The sequence below is a fragment of the Gobio gobio genome (genome assembly GCF_949357685.1).
Source record: "Gobio gobio genome assembly, chromosome: 21".
NCBI lineage: Eukaryota > Metazoa > Chordata > Actinopteri > Cypriniformes > Gobionidae > Gobio > Gobio gobio.
This window is the reverse complement of record NC_137117.1, coordinates 31,950,544-31,967,567: the sequence shown is the minus strand read 5'-3', so window position 1 is coordinate 31,967,567 and position 17,024 is coordinate 31,950,544. Positions and strand designations below refer to the sequence as shown.

Here is a 17,024-nt window from a genome sequence, read left to right as displayed (position 1 = left end):
ACAAGTGAATGAAATAACTTACACACAATGTTTCTATAAACTATTAGATATTATTATGAAAATGTTGCCAACTATTACTCCCATTATTACACTTCTTTTTTCATTACATTGCTCCAAGATATTAATATGTAAATAGTGTAGGCCTACTATATATTGCATTGAACGGGGAAACCAATGTATGGCCATTTTACCTACATATTGCACAAAGTAAAATGGTAATTCATTCCGTTCATAACATAGTTGAAAATTATCTTTAAACAAAGGTTAAAAAAAAATCCTGAAACCTGGGGGGGGGGGTCACATTGTCATTTCATGTAATTTAATTTTAACAACTGAGTCCCGATGTCCACTTACGAGGACATGGCATAACATATGAATAAAATATAATTTTTCACACAAAAAAACAACAACAAAAAACATTTGTTCTTGTGCTTTGATTTCCTGGGTTAATGTTAAATGTTTAGGCTGGTCTGCCTCATTGGTCTAACAGCGCTCGTCAACGTCAAAATGATTGAGGCGACCAATCAAATCAAAGTAGGCGGGGTTTACTGTTTACAGATGCAGAGTGTGAAAGAGAGCGAGGTAAGAAGTAAATAGCGAAACATTTAATACATGTCAACTTTTTTACGATAAAAATGTTAAACGAACGACAGTAACACCCAGCGATGCAAACTACTAGACTTTTTTCTCAAATATGGCCGTTTTGAGAAATGTTGCATTTACGTGATTCATGATTCAATTCTTACTGGGTGTGACGAGACAAGAAACTTTTACGTTTTTGACATATTAGGCATACAAATAAAACTACATGTGTGCACATTTTAATGCAAATATTATTTGTAAATTAGGATTAGCTATTTCCCAGCTAGAATTAGGCCTAGAATTTCCTTCACTTTTATAAAAAAAATGGCCCCCTCAGTGTTCAAGACATCATTACGGCCTTGAGTTCATTGTGGATTCACTGCAGTTCATAACTGTAAAGTTCATCATACTGTACAGAATATTCAATTGTAGTAATTTAAATAAAGCTGATTAAATTTAGATAAAAAAAATGAAACAAACTTAAATGAAAAATACTTTCATTTAGTTGCCAAAGCAACATCTCTCATTTTAATTTAAGTTTGTTTCATTTTTTTTATCTAAATGTAATCAGCTTTATTTCAATTACTAAAACATTTTTTAACAGTTTTAATTTTTTTCAACAACATCAACAGGTTTTCACTAGCATGTAAGATTATTGTTGTGTGATTTCAGATGGGAGTCGTGCAGTTCCCCGTCTCTCCAGTGGATGTCAGTGTTGTGTAAGTGTCGGAGAGCAGGCGGCGCTGTTTGCGGCCTAGTGGAAGCTTTTGCTGTGAAGGCCTAAACACATCCATACTAATACTATTTAATACCATACTATTTCATCGACTAGATTCACCTTAAAATGTCTTAATGTAGTAACGATTCAGATAATTTTGTTTCAACACTCACAATATTGTGATGAATCTAAGGCATTTACCTAGCTAGCTCCTCCGCTTTTGTGAAAGTGAAAATATAGTATTCATGATAGCCATACATTTTTTCTCGAAAACTATTGTCATTGAATATAATTCATAGTTTTTTTTAAGTGCTTCAAGGTTTTAGTTAATCCAATCCGTTTTGCTACATTACTCATTATTTAATGTGCGTTTGTTTTTGCACTGCTTACTGACATGACACTGAAAGTACTTTGCATTTCTCATTTTAGAGTGAATACTATATCTGCTCTACATATTGCTCGTGAATCGGTTGCAGTTCAAGCACAGGAAGTTATGGTGGCTGCACTATTTTTGCTCAGGGCTCATTTTCACTAAAGGAGTGTCTCCTATTTCTCAACCGGCTCCGGTGGGGGGAGGGATTAAACAAAGGCCTATGGCTCCACACAGACCCGAGACAAACAACAGCGCTTTAATGCGAAATCCCACACAAATTGCTCCACGTCCACAGCTAACGGATATTTAGCTGTCATTTCGCAGTGGGTCTGTGCAAACAAGCGTGTTTTTTTGAGTGAGTGAGGCCTAGTTCTTTCTCTCCCTCTCCTCTGTGCTCTTTCCCGCACTCACTGCTGATCCTGCCAGTGCCGAACAAAGATAATTACTCAGGAAGCGCTTCGGCCAATCAGACGAGGCCTTACATCCTGCTAGTGGGAGGGCAGCCAGTCACGGCCCTGCTCTGATCACACAGGCCTGAGCTCTGAGTGTGGAGAGGAGAGCCCTCCCTTGTCTAAAGGCTGAGGCTGTCCTCCATGTTTTATAAGTATTGACATTACACTGTTTCAGCCATGCATCCACAGAGGTAAGCCTGATGTTTTATTACGTCTGTCCTTTCTTGTCATTGTACTGTTTTCATCCACTGCTAACACTGTGAATTGCAGATTTGATTCTCCAGTGACTGGGGAGGCCTAGCAAAGGCCTATGTCTCAGAAAAACAGGGCAGAGGAGGAAGGAGGTGGGGGAGAGGGCCAGAGAAGGGGGGGTCAGGCGTTCTCCCTCTCCTGAGCTTTGGCCTGTGTGCTGCTCGATCACATGGTTACATGGCAAACGAAGTCAGCTATCACTCATTGCTGAACTGGCAAACAGCTGAGTGACAGTCATTTCTGTAGATGTTGATCTGCCCCACGTAGGGGGTGGAGGATCAGGGGGGTGGGGTGCTTGGGTGATGTACTTTTTTAAGCTGATTGCCTGTCCCATTGTCTGTTTGTGTCACAAGCCACGCCACAGAAAATGGAGGCATCTGTTAGGGCCCTATTAGAGAGCTGAGAGCCCCAGCTGTGGTCATTTTACACAGGGGCAGGATGGGTAATTCAGGACGTGATCTACCAATGAGGGGCGGAGAGCACATTTTTCAGTGGCATTCGTGTTTGTTTTATATTTTCAGTTCATAGTTTTAGCTTCAGGAGGGACGTTAGATGACAATGTCTGGTTTTTTTTATTTATCTAGTGATTACAGCTGCATTCTGTGCTGTCTTTGAACACGTCCTTAAGAAAATAATTGGTCTGTGTGGACATTTGCATGTTTTTTCGCTGTCATTGTTTACAGCCAGTCACATTGTGAGTGAGTTTATAAATAGTGTGAGACACCATTTTGTAATATGCATCTACAGCTTTTTTAAGCATGGATTATTCTTGGGAAAGGAATTCATCAGCTTGATGCATATCATGCAGAAAAGCCATTTGTTCCTTAGGCAAGTGATTAGAATACATACTGTAACATGTATTATGTACAGACAGCCACAATGAAAAAACAGCCATTGAATTATAGTCCTCTTTCATTTCCTTTGTGAGCAGACTTGTTTTTTTTGCATTGCACTATTGCACATGCACATCATTATGTTATGTCAGCATTAGCACGGTTGAATTCTTTTGAAATGCATACAATTTCAATTCTTTTTAAAGCTAAATTGTATAAAAAGAAAACCGATTCTTGTCATAGAGAAGGCTGTGACGTTCTTTTAAGAAGATTGTTTAGATTCTATTTGCATATCATCTCCCTAGAGATCATCTCTTGGCATATTATTCATCTCCTCCTAAGTTTCTTTCCGAGATTTATGGTGAAGTTAACAATAAAATAGCACCACCACCACATACACACACAGCTGCTCCCTAAGACAAAACAAGCGAGCACAAACCACACGGGACTAAAAAGCCCCCTGCCGCATTCCCAACGGATCCTTGGCCTTTCTAATGATATTTATGGCTGCGTCTCAAAAACCCCCTTCCAATACGTATCGTATTTCACCTGTTTATCAAACAACAAATGGTTCCCGAATTAGTTGTTGTAATTATGAACAATTAATTTAATTGCATTCACATTACAGTCGCCTAGCTCTTCATAATGTTAGCCTAGCTTCTCTTTATGGGAAAATGGCTGGCGTGTTTTACATCAGTAAAAGATTATGCCACTGCGATTGGGATTCTTGTCAAGGAAACGACATTGTAAAGGATTGTGGTGATTGGCTTTGTGCCGTTCAGAGGAAATGACCTGCAGTGGTTTGACAAGGGTATTTTACCCGTGGTATATCAGCAAAGAGCAACAGAAAAAGTCAAATCATATCGATATCCTTGACAGGAAACAACTGTGTCCTTGTAAAGTCACTGCTTGCTTTTGAAATGATTCATAAAGCAGCCGTGAACCAAGTTAGCTGCTCACTTTAACGGCCCAAGAGCACAATCTGGGAGGAAGGTTTGCCTTGTCTGAACGGCAGAACGTTTGTTTGCATGTTGATACTCAGGTGCATTGCCGCTTCACTTGTTTTTCTCAGCTGTGGCTCTTGAGACTGACCTATATGCGACGGTTTCTCTCGTTCTCCCTGTTTACTGTAAGCTCCTGTGCCATGGACGTGCCAGAGCCCGCGTCTCTGGCCTAGAGGGAGGGGGGAAGGGGAGCTCGAGCAGAGCGGTGGGGGAAGGGAGGCACTCTCATTTCCTGCGAAGAGAGAAAAAAAGACCTCGGCTCACTCTCTGACCAGTTATCTCCACATTCACAGCTGCCTTTCTCTTTATTTGGTCTGTTTGCGAGGACCTCTGATTGTCTCTCTGCTCAGATCGTTCACGAAGATCCCGTTTTGGAGGCCGGTTTGGTTGCAGAGCGGTGGTTTTCTTTCTCTTCGTCTGATCAGCTTCAGGACTTCCTGTTTCTTTGATTTCAGTGTAGAGATCTGGATTTTCAGCCACACAGTTGGCTTGACCTTTCTGAAGCGAGCCGGAAAAGACAGGCCTGGTGGATGGGATTTTCTGACGTGGCCCTAATGTGAAAAAACATCCATGCGGCTCCTTTCGGCCTCATATTAAAGTAAAAAATGGAGAGCCTTCAGGCCCTTGGCTACATGCATAGATGTGCATTTCCCTCCTTAGACATCATATGTCTAATTCAAGTTTGCTGAAACGGATATTCATTCTCCAGACTCATGTCTTTACTCTCGTTTCTGACATACTCTGCAGACTATTTATGATTTTTCAGCACAACCTGGAATATTTTCTTGTGAGAAAGGTGAGTTTAATTTGTCGCTATGGAAGGTTATTTGCCTTTTTGGATTTATTTGATGAGTTTTCCTTTCTATTGTCCTGATGAAGGAAGTCTCTGAATATCTAAACAGTGAAAGTACATGGATTTATTTTCTACGATGTCAAGCCGCGGCCCGTCAATGAGAATTAGTGAAAGACTAAGGCCTCATTGTGGCCTGATGATCAATCCTCTCTTTCGTACTCGTTCTCGACACCGGTCCTAATCCTGACCTCATGTAATGGAGAACCGTTGCCAGCTTCTGGTCTTTTCTTCTGCACAAAGGCCAGGATCAAGACCTCATCGTTGTAGGATTTTGTTTGTGCTGTAGACCTTGGTCCGCCTCTTCTCTTTCACCTGTCATTTACATGATTCTGTTTGGTACCCGTCATTTCCATCCTACCCTTGTGGTTAAGAAGGTTTTTGTTGATTGATTGATCATAGTGGGTTTCCCCTTTATGGGGGTGAATAAGGCCTCGTTGTGGTCAAGATATGTGTGGTTGAGTGTTAAGTGAAGTATTTGATTCTTTTTGTTGTTGTCCTTGTTTAATCCTTAAAGGGTTAGTTCATCCAAAAAGGAAAATTCTGGCTTTGTACGCTGAAAATAAACATTGGTCAGCGAACATAAACAGTTGCTCAACCGAACCTTGTCATCATAAAGCGATTTGAGTCTCTTTCTGAAAATTTGGACTAAACCACTCGATTCATATGGATTCGTTTTACGATCTCTTTTTTAGAGTGGTAGTTGCGTGGACTGTCAATGGAGAAACAGAAATCTCTCAGATTTCATTAAAAATATCTTAATTTGTGTCCCGAAGATGACGGAAAGTCTTACGGGCTTGAAAAAACTTGAGGATGAGTAATCAATGACAGAATTTTCATTTTTGGGTGAACTATCAGTTTATTTTCATTAACTTGTTAATTGTAAGATGTATCTGAGCAGATTCCATTATCGCCGGATACGTGACATTCATTTTGTTACCTCAGTTTGTTCTTAGATGTTACATTTTGGTCAGATAATAATAATATTAGATGATATAGCACGGCATGATCAAGTGTTAAGTTCACTACAATAGATCTTTATTTGCAAGTATTGGGCCATATTCAAGATACTTGAGCAGAATTAATTATTTATGTAAATAATTGTTTAACATTTATTTTGTAAGACACGCAATGATTGACACAAATTTGTTATGGGTAGTCTTGCTCCCTGAATTGTCATTGGCCACAAATCCCACTTTGCGTAACTGTTTGCTGTATTAAACATCAAATAAGTTGCTGCTCTCATACTAAAGGTCTTCCCATGCCATGAAGCTACGCGACAATGCAATGTAAAAAAAAATGCACTCAGAACAGAACAAATTCTCATCTGTCTGATGAGATTTCATTGTGGGTGGGGCTACACAGCGCAACGCCTCAGAAATTGAACACAAGTGACCGACAAAATGTGCTATCGCACACGGTAGTCATCGCAGGTTAAACCGCGTTTAAACTGATGCCGATCAAAATCGCTGGACGTCTTGAGTCTCTGAGCTGTTGGTTTCAAGTAGACGGTCCTACTCTGCAGAAGTATTCATGTGGCGAATTGCTTTTTGTGCTTCTGTTGGAAGTCGCTGCATCACTAAGCTTTTTATTTCCAAACAGGATTTTGACAATTTTGCGTTTTTGTGTTCATCCGTTCAAGCACAAAAAGATGAGAAAGAGAAATGAATTCAGTGTTTGTGTGCTGTCAAAAACTGAAGTGCTCTGAAACGTACAGCGTTATTCAATGTGTTGATGTAATTTCCCCTGAAACATGAAGACAGGGTGGGGCATATCAAGCAGCCCCTCCCCTTTTTTAAAACAGCCAATAGTGTTTCATTTATACCACAGTTTAACTAGAGTCTTTCAGTTTCCTCCACCGTTTCTCATCATAATCTCCTCCATATCGCTTTGAAATACAGCGTTCTGTGCAGAATTCAAATGGGTCCGATATGTTTTGTTGTCTGCGCTGCCTCGCGCATGTGATCCGCTCTCGTGTCTCTGGACTGGAGCAGACGTGGTGCACGTGAAACCAACGTGAAACCAGACTTCATTCGCCCTCAACTGAACGCATATTTACACTGTCTGAATCGTTCCCTATCCCCCTATATAGTGCCATTCACCGTGTAGAAAATAGTAAACGTGTGAACAAGTGACCGAATTCAGCCGCAGCTTCAGCGTCTATTTAGGAGGCGAAACGGATTCTAGAGAGCATTTGATTGGACAGAAGATGTGATGAAAAGCTGAAGTCTGCAGTGAGGTCATAAAAATCGGTGATCCATTTTAATGGAAGTGAGAGACTGTACGTTTTGAATGCTTATATCTCCTAAATGGAACACACCAGCTTATTCATTACCTTAAGGCTAACATAATCATAATAAAAGCTAAAAAAACTTACATTTTGATTTCCGGGGGCCTTAAAGATTCAGCATTTTAATGAATGGTAAAATTCCGTCAAATTGAATTGATTTTCATTGATTAATTGATCAAGGATTGTTCAATTATTCAATTAAAACATGTAAGGATTATTCAATAAAATAAAATAAAAATGTGTGCGAGTTACGAATTGAGTTCTCTTTCACGTCTTCTTGCACTTGCATAAAAGTTTAAACTGACAGGACTTTAACATACAAATGATAATTTTTCACTCTATGATGGTTAAACTAATCTGCAAATCACATGCGTTCCGAACCGTGGGTCCTGGTCCATACAGATCACCTACTATCCCTACTTGCTTGACATCGCACATCCTGTGATGTGATTATGCGCACATTGTGACGTCGATGCTGAAACAAAAGACGGCCCAGCCCTAACGGAACTCACCTGTTCTTGCTGAAATTAAAGCAATATTTTTTTATTGCATCTCTTTAACCATTTACTATGTCCAGAGGTTTTGTCACAGCAAATTCATCTTTTATTGCTTAGTGACTGATAAGGGCAGGCCATGACAGCACAGATCTTTTTTGCGACCGGCATCTTGTTTTTGTTTTTGTTGAGAAAACAACTAATATCTGTTGACAAGAAGGAGAAAAATGTAAAGGGGCAATGTTTATATCTTGTTAATTTAGGCCTTATTAATCGTATCATTTCATTCGTTTTTGCTCAATTTTCTGATGCAAACATACTGCTAAGAAAAAATTATGTCAACTTTACATCGTTTACATTTATATAACATCTGAAGTGAACATAAGGTAACATGTAAATACTGCTGCATTATCGGGCACATTTTGAATGTATCCATGTCAGTAGCTGTCTGATGGTATTTTAGTACCGATTATGCCTGAACTTGGACTAGGCCAAATCCTCTCAGACAAGAAGTAGACTAATAAGTCTGAATTAAAGACACTCTCCGGTGCTCAGCAGACGTCTACACCATAATCCCCAGTGAGTGGACCTATTCACGGTGGTATTCCCCATGAACATGTTTGGTTCATCTGAGGGAGGTTCTTGTCTATTACTAGACACAGAGAGAGTTTATGCCTTGCACCATCTCAATCGGACGTGTTTCCCTCGTAAGGTTAAACCGCTTAATATCCTCGTTTAAATTTACTCTGCTGGCCGATACTAGGTTACAGCACAGTTCAGACAAAGCAGTACTCATGCAAGGGTCTCCTTGCCCATGTAAAGGTGGTTCAGATGTGGAATGGAGGACTATTGCTATGAGCAACAACAACATAACTCTGGAGATTAGATTACATCATCCAAGTCTTTTATCTCAGGGGTAGACCTCATGAGATTTCAGTGTCTTATTCCAGCATTTTCTTTTGCTCTCCCCTCTCTACTTCATTTAGTTTGGCTGTGGAGGAAGTAAAGACGGAGTCCGATGCTGTTGATGGGATGGAGGTGTCCATGCCACCCAAAGGTATTTGTTTTTCTTTGATCATTTTTAATTTCAATTTTTAGACTCCTTTTGTTGTATGAATTGAATTGGCGATTCTTTTCATGCTTTAATCTTACATAACAGACTCCAAATGTAGATTGTGAGTGTTGAAATCTTGAAATGAATAAAAAGCAAGTCACACTTTTAATCTGAGCCACATCAAATATGGCATGCAACCTAATTTCCTCTTTCATAATGGCAACTGATTGTAAGTAGGTTAGTCAGAGTAGATTTGTTTTATTCTTGAAGATGTGCATAAAAGACAAGTCTCTTTGTGCATGGAGGTCAATGGCGGTCAGTGCGGTCAGTACTTTGAAAGGTCACAATCACAGGCCCAGCTGGGTGAGGTGTTGTGTTATCCATGTGGGCTTTGCATAATGAGGCAGCTGTGTTTCTCCTGCTAGCAGTCCCTGATCTAGGATCAGCGGAGCAGGCGCCGAATGTGCAGAAGAGGAAAGCACCCAGTCCTCCACATTCCTCAAACGGACACTCTCCCTCTGACACGTCACCCAGTCCCATAAAGAAGAAGAAGAAACCAGGATTAATCAACACCAATAAAGACCAAGTATGTTCCCTCACTGGCTTCCCTTTTATCCTGATGTACTTTTGTCCGATTTTAATTGGTTTGAACTGAGAATTTTTGTTCAAATGCTAAATTTTAAAAAACATAAGTCAAACATGCCTCTTCCTGTGTCCTTTTTACATTTTCTTGCATTTTCATTCTATTTGAACGGCTAAATGAAATAATCAGGATTGATTGTGGCGTGTAAATCTGTGTGATTGATTAAAATTTCTATTCAATGTTCAGTTTTTAATGATAAAACACTGGCCATTGAAAGGGGCCGAATGCTTTTACTGATTTGCATGAACAAAGTCGACCCCTTGTGGGGATTTCTGTCCTTTTTAAGCAATAGGGTGGACTCAAAAAGCATTTGGACACTACATTCACCCCCCCAAAAAAAACTTCCAAATATTACTTTCTTCTATGGAACACAAAAGAAGATATTTTGAAGAATGTTTCAACCGTTTTTGCCCATACAATTAGAGATGCACCAATGTATCGGCCGCCGATTAATTGATCAATTTACAACCATCGGCATATCGGCTATAGCATGAAAAAGGCCGTTATAACAAATCGATGAGCTGTGTAATGTCTGCTGCATAATCCAATAGTATAATGTAATATTCCTACTGCACTGCTGTCTGCATTTTAATATTAATCAAACCACAAAAGAATCTTGACTAAATAACTTTCCTAAGGATTCATTTCTGCGATGCTGAAAATGCAGACAGAATCCAGTCATAAAAATGGAATTTACTACATAACACAGATTGTCACGGAATTTGTCAAAGTTTTGATGAATAAATAAAACGAAGGTCAGTACACTTAAATCAAATTGTGATATATACTAGTGTCTGAATATGTGTGAATATTAAGCCGCAAAAATACTAAATATGAATCCTGCATGTTTCTGTGTGTCTGAGTGTAAATGAATGTTTCATTTACCACACACACACACACACACACTGAAACTCGCAGTGTTTTTCAGCCTCTGCCGCCTCAATATATGAGGACATGAATGCATCTCCAGTCACTTCATGAGCATTTTACGGTTTCATTCGACAAAATCAATCGTCATATCATAAACACACACAGGAACTCAAAGGTCTTCACGGCAACCTGTCAAAATAAAAGTTCAGTTTAACAAAGTAATTGTGACAGGATTAATGTTGTACAGAAAAGCTACGTCTCAATGTAATAATAATATATGTATTTAATTTATACAGTGAAGAATATGCAGTGTTATTTAACATTAAACCTACTTAAAAAAGCACTGTTTATTTCATGTGAATTTTGTTCTGTTGTATTTATATATTCATGTTGGCCTGCTGAATGTTAAATGGATCCAGTCTATGTTCTTTAGAAATTATTTAATAATGCAGCAATAAACTAGCTAGTAGGCTATAAGTTAATGTATGGGTTTTTTTTTTTTTTTACTTTACTGATTTAAAACATGATCAAAACACTCTATTTTAATGACAACATTTCAAATAAGAGGGCAAGTGACAAATATCTGTATCGGCCAATAATGTTTGTTAAAATCGGTATTGGTATCGGCCCCAAAAAATCCTATCGGTGCATCCCTACGTACAATGAAAGTCCCAACATCATCGCTCAAAAATATATTTAATTTTGTGTTGCACAGAAGAAAGTCATTTAGGTTTTCAAAGTAAATCATTAATTAATTATTTAAATTTGTTAATATTTATGTCATTGCATTAGAGAATAAACTATCACTTAAAAAACATCCTGTTTTACATGATAAAATAATGCATGTACTGTTTATAATGCAGGCAAGTGTATTGACACTTTCTGGTTATCACTTAATGTACACTATCATTCAAAAGTTTTCAAAGTAGTTTCTTCAACTCCGCAAGGCTGGCTTTATTTGATCAAACACAGTAATATTGTGAAATATTATTACAATTTAAAATGGCTGTTTTTTTTTATTGTAATATATTTTAAAATGTAATTTATTCCTGTGCTGGTAAAGCTGAATTTTCAGCATCTCCAATGTCACATGATCCTTCAGAAATCATTCTAATATGCAGCTCAAGAAACATTTCTTCTTCTTATTATTATTATTATCAACATCAATTTTAAAAACGGTTGTGCTGCTTCATATTTTTGGGGAAACAGTTATACTTTTTTCAGGATTCTTTAATGAATAGGATTCCTAATTTCTTTTTTTCCTTTTTTAAAAAAAAATCTTACTGAACCCAAACTTTTGAACAGCAGTGTTCATAGTTAATGTGATGAACCACTCCTGTGGTTACCAGCTGGTTAAAAGTCATTGCAAAAATAGCTCAAAGGGAAGTTAGTTCTCAGAAAAGCTCTAGCTTTCATAACCAATCATTTGTTTGCAATCAACAATTTTACATAAGTGTCCAAATGCTTCTTTTTGGGCCCACTTTCACTTTATTACAGCTAAAAAAATCAAGTGCACTGATTTTACTGAATGCTGTGCCATCTTTGTAGTGATGTGTTGCAGTACATATGAACAATGTTTCATGAAAGATGCCAAATGTGGATTTGCTTATTGGCATTATGTGAAAATTCCAAGCAAATTGATATTAAGTAGTAACTTTGAACACTAATAATTAGCGGTCATTTATGATGTTTCCATATCAATCAAAACGTTGTCTAAAGAATCTCTTGCCCCACTGTCCCTTAATCCTGCTAATCTGTATTTGGCATCTGATGGTAATTTAGGATTTCATTCTAATCCTGGCAAAACACACTTGATCTCAGACACCACGAGTTTCTCGGATCACACATGAGTCATGTAGTGTGTTTACACCAATGTGAATTGAAATCCTACATAGTATCTTCCCAATGTGCCGCTTTTGACCCAGTGGTCATGTGACTGCTTACCTGTCCGTGCTTGATTTATTGCAGTGCCTTGCTACATTTCCCCTGCGAGTGTTGTGGCTTGTGATTTGACCCCTTGCCCTGTCTCTCTTGCCTGCATTTCAGTGTGAGCTTAGACATGGTCCCTTTTACTATGTCAAGCAGCCCGCACTCACCACAGACCCTGTTGATGTTGTACCGCAGGACGGGCGGAATGACTTCTACTGCTGGGTGTGTCACCGCGAGGGCCAGGTGCTCTGCTGTGAGCTCTGCCCTCGCGTCTACCACGCCAAGTGCCTCAAACTGTCCGGAGAGCCTGAGGGCGACTGGTTCTGTCCAGAGTGCGAGGTACTGAGGACTGTATTATGTCTGGATTAGTCAAGTCATGTGACTGTCCTTCTGCAGTTTCCACACTCAAATATGTTTAGAACATGAAAAGCTGCTTGTATTGCTATAAATCATGTCCATAATGGTTTTATGGAAACCTAAGATCTGTTCCAAAACCTAGCGAGCTGCCTACTTATTTTGAGGCGCAGGCACACTTTTTTTTCTTTGTTTCACAAAGCAGACAAAATTATGCTGCCTTAAAGGGATAGTTCACCCAAAAATGACTTTCTTCTGTGGAACATAAAAGAAGGTATTTTGCTAAACGGATCAGTGAGTTTTTTGTTTTGTTTTGGACCATACAATAGAAGTCAATGGGCTGGAATGTTGTTTGGTCTTTTTCCAACATTCTTCAAAATATCATCTTTTGTGTTCCAAAGGCTAAACTATCCCTTTCAGAAACCACATTTAGGCTGAAACACATTTTCGCAGTGTCCTTTATGGAGAATCCCTGAATGTTTATATCGAAAATAGCGGGACGAGTCACAATAAATGTTGATTATAAATAAACATATTTCTGTTAGTACTGGAAAGAGTTAAAAATCGTTTAGCAGTATAATTACATTTTTGAGTGTGCTATTTATTATGCTTATCATGTTGAGTATTAGTATTGTGTTAGTTTAATGACATGCTGACCTCAAACTCTATTGCTGTCACTGAGGCAAATCTCCTGTACGCTTTGTCTATTTGGAGTGTTTGATATCAGTCTATTATAGGGGTGTAACAATATATCGTGTCACAATATATCACAATACAAAAATGCAACAATATGTATCGTGGATAATGGCAATCTGTATTCTGTATAGTTCACCCAAAATGAAAATTTCTGTGAAAAAAGTCGAGTTTACAGAGTTTTAATGTCAGCACTGCATTAAACTACTATATATAATGTTGAATATAATGTATAATAATGCAATGTGAGAATATTTGTGGGTACTGATAATTCTAAATGTCTTATGTTACCAGTAAAAAGTGGCCTACATTATTTTAAATATAAGTCAGTGACAGAGTGCAAGCATATGCGTCTAAAATAATTCAGCATTTTCAGCTTCAGAATCATGAATATTTTTATTCTGGTGTCTTCATTGTCCTGTGCACCAAGTACAAGCCCATTCATTTCCTCCCCCAATGTAATACCAAATTTAGCATTTTAATCAACAGTACATTTTTTGTTAGCCTTTTACCATGTGTCTTGGAGAATCGCAATAATATCGAATTGTATCGTGACATGTATCGAATTGTGACATGAGGCTATCGTTACAACCTAGTCAATTGTGAGGTTCCATAATCGAGTGCATTAGAGCCCACTCACTTTTTCAGTGGTGTTGCCATAGTATTTAGTCAGACAGTCTCGATTACATAATTTGCGGTGCTTCATGAGAGTGGGCGAAGCTCTTTTTTTCAAGATCTTTTGGCACGCTTTGCTTGTTTTTGACTTGCTGATTGGTGGAATTTTCTGTACAGCATCATGAGTAATGTAGTTTTTCACCACAAATGCTGCTGTTAAACACTATTATTTTAAAACTAAGTTGAAATAATGCGGGCTGACACTTTCAAAAGAAGCAAATACTATCGATTAACAACCTTGTTGCTCACAGTAAGGCTGTCTTTAAAGGTTTATAAGTTCTCATTCAAAATCAGTTTCCCAATGGAGAAACTGAATGGAAATTTGACTTCCTGAACCTGATTGTTGCATTCTAGAGTTAGGATGTTAACCATGATAGGAGCTACCTATGTAGATAGCAAGCTCACTAGGTTTTGGAACACTAGATGTGGCGACTACGACTTCATGAAATCTGAAATTTGGTCAGCAATCAATTTATTCTGGTATGTTTTGTATGTATAGCTTAAGTGCATTTTTACACTCCTAATTTGTAGCAGACAGTTATTACCAAGAATACAAAGAATATAATTTAATACACTTCATTATATCAGGCTAAATGGACAATATAAATAACTTCTGCATTTAAAAACCTGCAGTGTGAGAATGCTTGCGACCAGAATGATTATGAACTGTTTGTGTGTGATGTACGTATATAGTATAGTCATTTCACTCTCTACTTCAGAAAATAACGGTGGCTGAATGCATAGAGACTCAGAGCAAAGCTATGACCATGCTGAACTTGGAGCAGCTGTCCTATCTGCTGAAGTTCGCTCTGCAGAAGATGAAGCAGCCAGGGGTAAGTCAAATACCACATCCCTCACAATTTACATAATGATTCCGTATTTTCATTATGTTGGTATTGGTTTCCATGTGACTGATTCAAGCCTTTATGAATGCTTAATCTCGCAGACTGAGCCGTTTCAGAAGCCAGTGTCCCTGGAGCAGCACCCAGATTATGCTGAATATATATTTCACCCAATGGACCTGTGCACTCTAGAGAAGGTACATTAGGTTTTCTGTATTACAAGTGTTCAGATATTTTTTTTTGAATATATATTGTTCTATCATGTAAAACCTAATAAACTTCAAAATGTATTTTTTTTCACAAAAATTTTGAGGCCCCTGCATGTACCTAAATGTAAAAAATAAATACTGTAACTGACAAATATATGTGTCTGTAGAATATCAAGAAGAAAATGTATGGTTGCACAGAAGCATTTTTGGCTGACGTGAAATGGATTCTACACAACTGTATCATTTATAATGGAGGTTAGTGCTATGAAATCAATGTGCTTCTATCTTTACTCACATCAGTACAATCATTCATGAAGTCTAAATGGCTCTATTTCAGGGAACCACAAGCTAACAGCGACTGCTAAAGTTATTGTCAAGATCTGTGAACATGAAGTGAGTAGTCTAATATCCTTACAATATATAAAACTTGTTCTATAAAAGCTGATTTACCGTTCAAAAGTTGTGGGTTTGTTGACTCTTATGCTTAGCTGCATTAATTTAATACAATAAAACAGTTATATTATTAGCAATATTATTACAATTTACTTTTTAATATACATGTTAACATGTAGTTCAGGGTCACATGATCCTTCAGAAATCATTCTAATATGATGATTTGCTGCTCAAGAAGCATTTATTATTATTATCAGTGTTGAAAACAGTTGTGCTGATTAATATTTTTGTGGAAACCATGATGTTTTTTAGATAAATAGGAAGTTTAAAAGAACCGCATTTAATTTATATCTTTTGTGACATTATAAATGTTTTTACTGCCACTTTTGATCAATTTAATGCAGTTTCCTTATCTATAATCATCATCACAGTATCTATAAATCATCCACAGATGAACGAAATTGAAGTTTGTCCAGAGTGCTACCTGTCCGCCTGTCAGAAGAGGGACAACTGGTTCTGTGAACCTTGTGTAAGAGGATGATTTTTAATATCTTTATGTAATATATTTTTAAAAAACCAGCCAGTCAATATCTGGGCTAAATTTCAAGTGTAGCTAATGGTCATGTTTGTTGTGTGTTGTTTTTCATGTAGTCTCAGCCTCACCCTCTGGTGTGGGCCAAACTGAAAGGTTTTCCCTTCTGGCCCGCTAAAGCCCTGAGAGAAAAGGACGGTCAGGTGGACGCACGGTTCTTTGGCCAGCATGACAGGTGAGCCTATTACTCTTGTATTTACTTAGGCATTGACTTAATCAATATATTGAATATTTACAATATGATGGCAATGATTTTTTTACCAATATAAAACGTTAGCAACATCAATCAAATCAAAGCTTGAACTTAATGAGCTTTTTAGTTGGCCCGTTCCTAAAGACCATTACTTGAGTTTTTCGACCTGAGGGTGTTAAAACATATTTTAATAGCATTTCTGATTTAAACTAACTTCTGATTTTAACTAGCAAATACTTTTTTGGAAGTTTGCTTCTTTTCTGCGAACTATACATAATTCGATAACCAATTCATTGCTACAATTTGTTTATAGAAGTTTGCGGAAATTAATTTTATGTTTTGAAAATGGGTTCATATTGTTTTATTGGAAAAACAAATTATTTATTTTAGAGACTTTTCTGAGAAAATGCATACTTAATCATTCTAATATGTGGATTTGCTGCTCAAACATTTATTATTATTACCAATGTTGAAAACAGTTGTGCTGCTTAATATTTTTGTAAACCGTGATATAGTACCATTCAAAAGTAAAAAAATTATACTTTTATTCAGCAAGGACAAATTGCTCAAGTGACAGTACAGAAAAACATTTATAACGTTACAAAATGTTTCTATTTCAAATAAACGCTGATAAATGCAATTAAATATGTCATGTTCCACAAAAATATTAAGCAGCACAACTTATTATTTAACATTTATAATAATAAGGATGGTTTCTTGAGCATCACA

At 37.6% G+C, this 17,024-nt stretch overlaps 2 protein-coding genes across 17 annotated transcripts in view; both read left to right on the top strand.

Annotated features, from left to right (window-relative positions):
* Positions 1–17,024, top strand: part of tcea2 (transcription elongation factor A (SII), 2) — a 774,534-nt gene that overhangs the window by 45,322 nt on the left and 712,188 nt on the right. The window lies entirely within an intron of this gene.
* The window catches only part of prkcbp1l (protein kinase C binding protein 1, like), a 33,569-nt gene that overhangs the window by 3,528 nt on the left and 13,017 nt on the right, over positions 1–17,024 (top strand). For 2 of the 16 annotated variants that reach the window (XM_079803585.1, XM_079803577.1), the window contains exons 1-10: positions 2,200–2,316; positions 8,835–8,905; positions 9,328–9,488; positions 12,540–12,683; positions 14,786–14,899; positions 15,013–15,105; positions 15,285–15,372; positions 15,455–15,510; positions 15,962–16,039; positions 16,162–16,277. In XM_079803585.1, coding sequence (XP_079659711.1) covers positions 2,303–2,316; positions 8,835–8,905; positions 9,328–9,488; positions 12,540–12,683; positions 14,786–14,899; positions 15,013–15,105; positions 15,285–15,372; positions 15,455–15,510; positions 15,962–16,039; positions 16,162–16,277 — 935 coding nt within the window. In that variant the 5' untranslated portion in view covers positions 2,200–2,302. Of the gene's footprint in view, positions 1–542; positions 583–1,254; positions 1,302–1,729; positions 2,317–4,385; positions 5,011–8,834; positions 8,906–9,327; positions 9,489–12,461; positions 12,684–14,785; positions 14,900–15,012; positions 15,106–15,284; positions 15,373–15,454; positions 15,511–15,961; positions 16,040–16,161; positions 16,278–17,024 lie in introns of those variants that run through there. The other 14 variants (XM_079803572.1, XM_079803580.1, XM_079803582.1 and 11 more) reach the window with 14 other exon arrangements.